The sequence below is a fragment of the Juglans microcarpa x Juglans regia genome, chromosome 8D (genome assembly GCF_004785595.1).
Source record: "Juglans microcarpa x Juglans regia isolate MS1-56 chromosome 8D, Jm3101_v1.0, whole genome shotgun sequence".
NCBI classification, from domain to species: Eukaryota; Viridiplantae; Streptophyta; class Magnoliopsida; order Fagales; family Juglandaceae; genus Juglans; species Juglans microcarpa x Juglans regia.
The window spans coordinates 4,116,828-4,126,852 of NC_054608.1; the positions used below are offsets into that span (position 1 = coordinate 4,116,828).

The window sequence follows — 10,025 nt, forward strand, 5'->3', positions numbered from 1 at the left end:
GAGTAACCCTTAGGAATTCACTGGTTAGTATGCAGCTGCTTGCACAAGTCATCAAGTTCTAAGGAGGTTTGGTAACTCTTTTTTAATTCTTCTATCCAAGTGGCTGTTGGAAATAAAATCATAACCGAGCACACAGCCCCTTTTAACTCCTCCTCTCTTCTAGAAAGAGCATCGGCCACCTTATTCTCCTTCCCCTTTTTGTACTCAATAAAGAAGTAGTATCCCATCAACTTGGTAATCTATTTTTGTTGGGCCTTAGTGCCCACTCTTTGCTCCAGCAAAAACTTAAGAGCTTAATGGTCAGTTTTTACAGTAAAGGACTACCTTAAGAGATATGGTCTCCATTTTTGCACAGTTGTGACTAGAGCTAGCAGCTCTTTCTCATAGGTCGATAGTAATAGTACTTTTCCCTTAAGGGCCTGACTTAGGAAGCAAATTGGCTGCCCGCACTGCATTAAGACAGCCTCGATCCCTCTCCCACTTGCATCACATTCAATTACAAAAGACTTGCTGAAATCAAGGGGTGTAAATTTAAACCGAAAAATCAGACCGGACCAGACCAGATCGGACCGGTTGATCCAGTTTTGAATTGATCCGGTCCGGGACTTGTTCATATATTAAAAACCGGCCGGATCCGGTCCGGTTTCGGTTCCATAGTTTTCGGGACAGAATTGGTTCAGTCCAGACCGGTTGGAAAAAATATATATATAAATTAATTTTATATATTATACAAAATATTTTTTATATATAAGTTTTATATATAATATATAATTATATATGAGATTTTTATATATAATTATATATCATGTTTGAAATAATTTCATAGTATAATTTATAAATTATAAAATAAAATGTTAATCTTAAATATGAACATTTGTAATTTATTTGATCATATATTATTAATATAATTATATATAAGATAATGTTATTATAATTTATAAAAGAGTAGTGCTACTGTGTCGCTTGTATATGCCCGCTCTATTTGACCGCTTGACGTGGCATCTACATTAATTATTAATTTAAGAAATAAAGAAAAGAAAGAAAGGGGCTGAAAAATCAAATCAAGCGGGATATTTTGAAGAGAACCCTCCTGTCAACTGCACCGTAGCCCTCTTGTCGCCCTTTCGTCGCCGAACACCGTCATGAGTTCCTTCCGTCTCCAAACATCGGCTCCCTCCTCCACAAGTACCATCCATCGCAGCTGTAGTGCTTCTTTATTATTCTCACGGCAGCAGAGCATCTACCCACCCAGATTTGGCTATACAGTAAGCACTCGACCCCTCCAAATGCCAAAGCTCTTTCCAGACCCTTCGGGTGACGCTCTCGAACTTTCCTACCTATTTGCTTTCATCCATTTATAGCAATCCCCACATTTTCTCGACAAACAGTCTGTTGCTTGGAATTACTTTCTTCATTGCGTATTTGTAATCCTCTTCTGGGAAAGCAGCAGGGGTTTCTCATTTTCTTGAAAAAACAAACAGAGGACAATTGTGTCTTTTGCTTTTTAATTTTATTTGAGAAATGATAGTTGCAGTCGTAAGTGCATAAGCGTCGTACAATCACTTTGAAAAAAAAGTGAATAAATACGGGACCCACATGAAAAAATAATAATTTTTTAATAGTGGACTCCATTCTTTTTCAAAGCGACTGCACGGTGCTTGCATTCTACGACTGCATGTAGCATTACTCATTTTATTTACTTACTGTTGAACTCCTAAACATTGATCGACATTAATGAGATGCTCATACTCTTCACTCGTTGGCATTTTGCTTCACTTTCTCTAATCTCTACCTTTTTCCTTGGAAAAAACAGAGTCTAGGCTCCTAAATTTGGGACAACGTGATTATGTCATAGTACTAGTCTTCTCCATGGGCTGCTGTAGTTTCTTGCTGAAGGTTTTTTTTTTTTTTTTTTTTTTTTACAGGATCTAATATGGTAAACGATATGTTGTGCATGACATCTCTAGGAATGCCATTTACAGCTCATTGCTATGTTTAAAGACCTATATTCTGGAGGGTACTTTGGTTTTAAGCTTGTTTACAACGTCGGTGTGGAGTGCAGCGTGAGGGAGAAAGCTCTACTGTAGGTTTGACATGGAGGCGACGGACATTCTTGTGTGGTGAATCGTGTGTTTCTGTGTGGAAGGAAGGGGCATGTTGTTGTGAGATGGGAGCTAGGATTCGGAGTTCACACGAATCGTGTTTTGCAAAAGGGCCTGAAAATTTATTCCTTTTTTCTTTTTGTCTTCACGTGACGACGTGGCATGTGCTACATTGGGCGGTAAGATGGAGCGATCAGTTACAAGCGGCAGACAAGCATTATTCTTTATAAAATAAAAGTTTAATCTTAAATATGAAAATTTAATTGATCATATGCTTTAAACATAAAATATATATATTAAATTATTAATAACATTTTATCATAAGAAGTAAGAACAAAAAAAGAAAGAAAATCACTCCAATATTTTAAAAAAAGGGAAAACCAGATCGGACTGGAAACCGATCGGTAAAATCGGAGATACCAATTTAGGAGGGTAACCAGTGCATAATCAATTTTGAAAAATACAAAATCGGTACATACCGATTCGATCCTAAATTTTGTCTAAAATCGGACCGATTACACCCCTACTAAAATCAGGCAATTTCAACACTAGTGGGTGAGAAACAGCCTACTTTAGTGCTGTAAAAGCCTTGTTGGTTTCTAAACTCCAAGAGAAAGAATTCTTTTTTAGTAACGAGGTAAGAGGGGCGGCAATCAACCGTAATTACAGAAGAATTTTGGTAATACCCCGTGAGCCCTAGGAACCCTCTTAAGGCCTTCACATTCTTAAGCTCCGGCCAGTCCAACATTGTGGCAATTTTAGAGGCATCAGCCATCACTCCCTTATCATTGATCACATGGCCCAAATATTCTACTTCATTCACTGCAAACCTGCACTTGAATTTTTTTTGCTTACAAACAGTGTTGTTTTAGCACATTTGGGACTTCCCTTAAGTGCACCAAGTGCTCCTCTTGAGATTTTCTATAAACCAGAATGTTGTCAAAAAATACAAGCACAAATTTTCTCAAATAGGGTCTGAAAACATCATTCATTAACCCTTGGAAGGTGGCTGGAGCGTTGGTGAGGCCAAAAGGCATCACAAAAAACTCATAATGACCCACATGGGTCCGAAAAGCAGTCTTGGGAATGTCACTAGGCACCACACATACTTGGTGATAAACCGACCTTAAATCAAGCTTAGAGAAAATTATCGAACCAAAGAGCTCGTCTATCGGTTCATATATGATTGGAATAGGAAACTTTGCTCTCATTGTTTTCTTATGAAGGGACTTATAATCCACACAAAGTCTCCAACTTCCATCGGCTTTTCGAACCAGCAAATCAGGTGAGGAAAATGGGCTTGAACTGGGCCTAACCACTCCTGACTTCAACAATTCAGCAACAATCTTCTCTATTTCAGTTTTTTTGTAGTAGGGGTATCGGTAGGGTCGATTGGTTATAGGTTGGGTGCTCTCCTTAAGGATTATTTGGTGGTCATGGGTACGAGGTGGGAGTAATCATTTAGGCTCATTTAACACATCTTTGAATTCTTCCAACAGTTCAGAAATTTTCCAATCCAACTTCTCATCTTTCGGTTCCCTTCCACCCTCACACACAATTTTTAAAAAAATGTCATTCCCTTTAGCCATAGTGGCCCTCAACAGTTTGTCACTATCTTTCACCACCGAGGAATTTAATTTCAACCCCCTTAATTCTATTGATTTTCCTTCCCACACAAAACTCACCAATAACCTGAAAAAATTCCATGTTATAGGACCCAAGGTTTCTAACCAATGGACTCCAAAAACAATATCACAGCCAACAAGATCTAATAAATGGAGAGGAGGTTGAAGTAAACTACCTTGGGCCTTTAAATGTACAAATCTGCATATTCCTTCACTGTTCAAGCCTTGCCCATTAGCTACTCTCACCCTCAAATTAATGGAATAATCGACAGCCAGTTGCAACTTTGTGGCTAAAGTAGAGTCAATAAAATTGTGTGAGTTGCCCGAGTCCACTAGTATCACCATTTGTTCCCCCTTGACACTACCCAGTAGGCACAAGGTTCTCACTATGGGGGTTCCTGAAATGGCATCCAAGGAAATCTCTAGCTCTTCTTTATTGTTAGGCAGTATCTCCACCGTTTGATACTCCTTTTTGTGCTGACTTGACTCCTTATTTTCTTCACTAGGCAATTCTTTTTCTTCATTACTCCCATCTTCATCTCCTTGCAACAAATAGATTTTATGACTTTTACATTTATGCAGCAGGTTTCACTTCTTATCGCAATGGTAACACAAACTTTTGCGAAGTTTTTCGTCCATTTGCGTCAAATAAACAGGTTTAGTGCCTCCCATAGGTTTTTTCCATAAATTTCCAGAGTAGGAGTCTTGGAAAGAATTCCCCCCTCCCACGACATTGGCCCTTTCCCCCATAGGCTTAGTGAATTTTTTTGTACTATAAAGATATTCCTCTTACATTTTAGCTAATCTATATGCTGCATTTAAATTTACAGGATTTAACATACAGATTGGAATGCGAACCTCATCTTTCAAGCCGTTAAGGAAGCAACTCAGCTTGTGAGAATTTGAGAGACCTCTCACTCGGTTGGACAGTGCTTCGAATTGGCTCATGTAAATAGCAACAGTATTGGATTGTTTCAACCTCGTCAAGGCCTCCATTAGATCGTCATATGTTGTAGGCCCAAAGCGAAGAAGTAACGAACTGAAAAACATCTCTCAATCATGGAATAAACCACCATCTGCAGCTTCTTGGAACCAGACAAGGGCCTCTCTTTCCATGTGGTAAGAGGCTATCAACAAACGATGAGGGAGTGAGGTTTGGTGGAAATCGAAATAGTGAGTGGCTTTAAAAAGCCAAGCAGCTGGGTTAGACCTTTGAAAATGAGGAAATTCCAGTTTGACACCCCTGGAATTAAATCTTCTTGGGTCCTAGTTTTCAAACTCTATTTGGAATTGGTGGTGTATGGGTGGAGGTGGAGGATTGTTTTGTTGGGTGGAAAAGGTACGTAGCATGTCCTTAATCTCTTGAACATCAACCTTGACATCACTGAGTTCTTGTTTAGTCTAGTCTATTTGAGCTTGTAGAGTATCATTTTGTTGTTGTTGTTGGTGTTTAGAATGGGTGTTGTCAGCCATGGTGGTATATAGTTTAATGAGATTGATTTTCTGGTCTTGAAATGAAGGTATGGCTAGGTAGAATGTGTGGTTTGGTGGTTGTTTGGATGGGATTAGTGGTTGTTTGGGTGTGATTTGGGTGGGATTTTCTGGGTAGGATCGTATGGCTGCTGGTACCACTTGTTAAAAACCTGCTTGTGTATAACGAATGAATGTTGATGTAATGAAGGAAGATGATGAAATGTGGATGAAGGATACTGCACGATAAAGGCCAGAATGCTTGAAGAAATTGCTAGAAGAATTCTGTATTGCCATGGGAGTATTTCGAGGGCTCCCAAACCTCCTTACAGAAATCACTGCTACAATATTCTCAATGATGCTCTCTCTTCCTCATTGATTCTCCTTTATTCTTTCATTTTTCAAGACATGTAACTAACTCTTACATTTGTTAAACTGACCATGAAAGGCTTGAAATAAAATTGACAGACTCAAAACTTGCAACAAAAATAAAATTGACAGACTCCTTACGTAGGTGCAACCAAAACGCAACGTTTGGCGCATATAACCCAACCTATAAATTCTAACCCAGTGAACCCCCCAACGCACCGTTTGAAGTCTTTAAACTCAAACGGTGTGTATTACATTATCAAACCCTTCCCAGGCTTAAACGTACACACACACACACACACACACACACACACTGCCCCTGTTCTCTATAACCGCAACGCACCGTTTTGACTTGACTTTCCTTTCTTCAAGCACGATGTCATTTCCAGTTCACCTTCTACACTTCACTTGCTTCAAACCCGAATACTTCACTTCTACTTTTCTACTCACAGCCCCTTCTTCTCTTCTCTATTAGGGTTTACCATCGCCGGCTTCATAACACGATATATGAATAGTAGTGAAATAGTGAATAGTAATAAAAAAATAGTAAATAGATTGTGAATAATAGTAGACTGTATGTAGAAAATAATTAAGTATTCACAACCAAAAATTCAAAATCCATATACAATCTCTGGTTACGTGGTGGGTCATAAATTAGAGGGGATCATATTGTAGAAGATGACGACCACAATGACGACCATTGTATTTTTTTAGCATAGCATGCAGGTTGTATAAGATGAACTATAAGTTAAAATTAGTGTTATTCATAAAGTTTTAATCATTATTCTTTCTCTATTTTTGGTTGATATCAAATTACTGAAATTATTTGTTAATTTTTATTTACTAATCAATTATTTGATGATTTTACAAATATAATTTTTAATCAAATAAACCATATGCATGTGACTATAGCTTGAGAGAGTGCAGCTGGAATAGTTTTTATAAGGAATTATTCTATTTTAAATCGGTGTAAAGAGCATACTATTTATTTTTGTTTTATAAATGTTTCTATTAATACAAGAGTTGAAGACATTCATCTTTAGCTCTAAGGAAAAAGAGACAGAGAGAGACTAAATACAATGGGACTTCGACCAGTGATTTTTAAACGCCATTTTTTATGGGTCAATGTCTCTCCACCCTCTAGTGTGGAAGGAAAGTTGTTAATCACTAAAGATGACAAAACAATTAGACTAATTAAGGATGTCATCATCTTGAACTGACCTGTAAAGAAAGATATGGAAGCCACTAGAATTAAACAATCGCCAGATTCTAAGCATGTAGTGACGTGGTGCAAGATTAGTGCCTTCTTGCTAGGAATCCCAGCTAGAGAGAGAGAGAGAGATGAGCTCGAGGGTAAAGGTGCAAAAAGCAAATCTTAAATATCGAATGGCTTCGTTTATTTTGACAGATGAGATAAGATTAAAATTTAAATTTAAATAAAATATTTTTTAAATATATTTTTTAATATTATTTTTATTTTAAAATTTAAAAAATTGAATTGTTTAATTTATTTTATGTAAAAATTTAAAAAAATTATAATGATTAGACGATATAAATTGAAATAAATTATAAAAATAAACGAAAATATTAGTTAATAATCTTAATTGAAAAATATCTCTAGTTTATTGGGGTTTTTAAAAACCATTCTCATCATCCTACATCTGCTTATCTGTCACACTTCTCTTTTATTTATGCATAACCTTGCAATCTAAATTCTAACCCAGATGGAACCAAACCTGTGGAATAATCTTTTATTCCTAATGGTTTTGCAGCACTGAGTTCCATAAACCAGCTGATCCAGATAAAAGCTCAATTGCAATTCAATCAAACATCTTTTACCTATTGGTAGCACTGAATATTTCAAAAACTCAAGAATCTGAAATGCACAACATCAGACTATCATGGTCAGAGCCACTTTGTCTTACACTCCCCAAGCTCTCACTAATGACAAACAAGAATCAGATTCATCATGCACACCAGGGAAGTAACTTTCTTACGACATTGAGATTCAGTATCCATTGAAAACAAAAGCATGCTATAAAAGAATGTCAAGTTGCTTGAATATTTTTGTCTCTTATTTTGGTGAATCAAAGTGTGGAATTTAAGTTAAAACATGTCTCTGTGATCTTTCAAGTATAACTTAACCCTACAAAGACTATTACAAGCATCCCCATTTTGTGGGAGGGACAACTATTTTACCTTATACAGAGCCCCTTCAACAAATAAGGATGGCTGATTTGTATGACACAATTATGACAGTTAATAAGCAAAAGAATCCCAGTACCACTGGTTTAAAATGGATACTCTATTACACTACACAAAACGAGTGCCTCCAATTCCATGGTGCAAAATATTATGAGCAATGGCATCCCTTGCCTTCATGGAGCTTGGCGATTTCAAAGCATCTTCGGGGAACATCTCATCGTCAACAAGCTCAAACTTCAGCTCCGGATCCATTTCTTCATTCCTCAACTCACAGATATTGTGCAACACACAGCAGGCACCAAGCACCACGGGTAAGTCTTGGAGTTTGACTTCGGTTCTCTTCTGCAAGCAACACCACCTGCCTTTCAATCTCTCAAATGCTTCTTTGGAAACCCTTTGAATCTCCCCAATCTTCTCGTTGAATGCATTCTGAGGCCAAGTCAGGTTGGAACGCGAATAAGGTACCAAAACCCAATCCAATAAAGGGTACCCAGAACCCCCAACAATCCACGCACCCTTTAAAAGTCCACCATTGGCCCTTTTGTAAAGAGCAGATTGCTCTAGCACCTGATCATCGGGCATTGAGCCAGGCCAACCAATACACACATCGGTGAATACCCCTCTTTGGTCCACCACACCTTGAACCGTGATCGAATACGAGGTCTTCTGATTCCGCTCCGTGTGCCGCTTGTTGAAATAAGCCGCCACGCTAATCTTGGGCGCAATAATGGGTATATGCGTCGTATACATAGACCCCACCACGTTGGGTATCGCAGAAATGGATTCGAAGTCGTCTTTGATCTTCCTCAACGCGTTCTCGTCCGGCCACTGTAAGTACTTGGGCATCAGCACGGTCCGAATCGCGGAGCAGACCTCGAGGACCAACTTGTGGCAAGTGGATATGCCTAGTCCGAAGCGTTTGGAGACAAGTCGAAGCGGGTCGCCGGTGGCTAATCTCCATAAACAAACAGCGACCCTTTGGGTAACGGGAATCGCACTTCGGAGAGTAGTATCTTCTTTGGCGATAACTGAATTGAGTTCCTCGCATATCAGATCAAAAGTGGCCCTCCCCATTCTGAAGTACTTCCTGAATTCTTCCTCGGGATAATCCGGGCTGTTACAATCGTCCCACCACGCTTTCGATCTGTCCTTCACCCATAATCTCCGATGGTGACCCGAGGCTCCACCACCACCGACACTATTGCTTCCACGCTTATCCATTTTATCAATCTTTTCAAACCCATCAGAGGCCGCGGCCACGGCCACCGCACCGGCCATAAGCCGGGACTTCTTCCGCTTCGTACGGTCTAGTTCTTCGGCTTCGTTGTAATAATCTTGGAGATTAGAGTAGTACTCCACCATGGTTTTGGTTTTTTTCTTATGGTTTGACTCGAAGAATAACTTCTCCTCATTTGAGGCCGTGTCCAGCTCTTCCTGGTCCTGCTTTTCTTGCTCTTCCAACAACAAGAAGGAAGTCAGAATACCCTTGAACTCTTTCTTATTGTTGGCTTCTCTATCGGATTCACCATCTCCGTCTTCTTCTCTACCTCTTCTTTGCCGCTTTCGGTTGTTGCTGTTGTTGTTGCTGTTATCGTCACTTGCATCATTCATTTGTGGAAACGAGCTCTGGATCAATCTGTAGAAATGGGATAAGTCTTCTGCGTTCAGAACAGAAGGGAAATTCATGTAGACAAAGCAAGGATGCGCTGATAACAGACTACAGAGAGAGAGAGAGAGAGAGAAGGATGGCGTTCGACTTGTCCTATAAATGTTTGATTACAGGTGTGAACGGAAACTAGGCAATGTGAACACAAAGATGAAAGAAGTTTGAGAAATAGATAGGTGTCAGAGTCGTAGGGGTTTATATAATGTGAAATCATTACCATATTTATGATGGATTGGACTTCCCATCACACTCAGACCCGTTTAACAGCGAGGAAATGGAGACCGTTTTAAATAAAAATTAAAAATTGAATAGAATAGTTAAAATATTATTTATTTATTTAAAAACCTTTCATATTTATTTAAAATTGTGATCATAAAGAATAGCAATATGAGAGAAACTTCATGCGTTGTTGTTAGTTTTAGAAAAATAGATTTTAGGCTTCGTTTGGTAAGTTAATTTATCTTAATTTATTTTAATTTATTATTATAATTTTTTTAAATATTAATATAAAATATAATAAATAATTTAATTTTTTTAAATTTTAAAATAATAATAATAATATTAAAAAATAATATTCTAATAATATTT

The 10,025-nt window shown here is 38.1% G+C and overlaps 1 protein-coding gene across 1 annotated transcript; it reads right to left on the reverse strand.

The window, feature by feature from the left end:
* Positions 1-7,619: 7,619 nt before the first annotated feature.
* On the reverse strand, positions 7,620-9,600 carry LOC121243316 (protein ALP1-like). Its single transcript, XM_041141419.1, has one exon. The coding sequence runs from the start codon at positions 9,455-9,457 to the stop codon at positions 7,880-7,882; it is 1,578 nt and encodes a 525-aa protein (XP_040997353.1). The 5' UTR covers positions 9,458-9,600; the 3' UTR covers positions 7,620-7,879.
* Positions 9,601-10,025: the final 425 nt, after the last annotated feature.

Coding starts and splice junctions, on each gene's coding strand:
- LOC121243316 (XM_041141419.1), bottom strand. CDS start 9,457: ATGAATTTCCCTTCTGTTCTGAACGCAGAAGACTTATCCCATTTCTAC.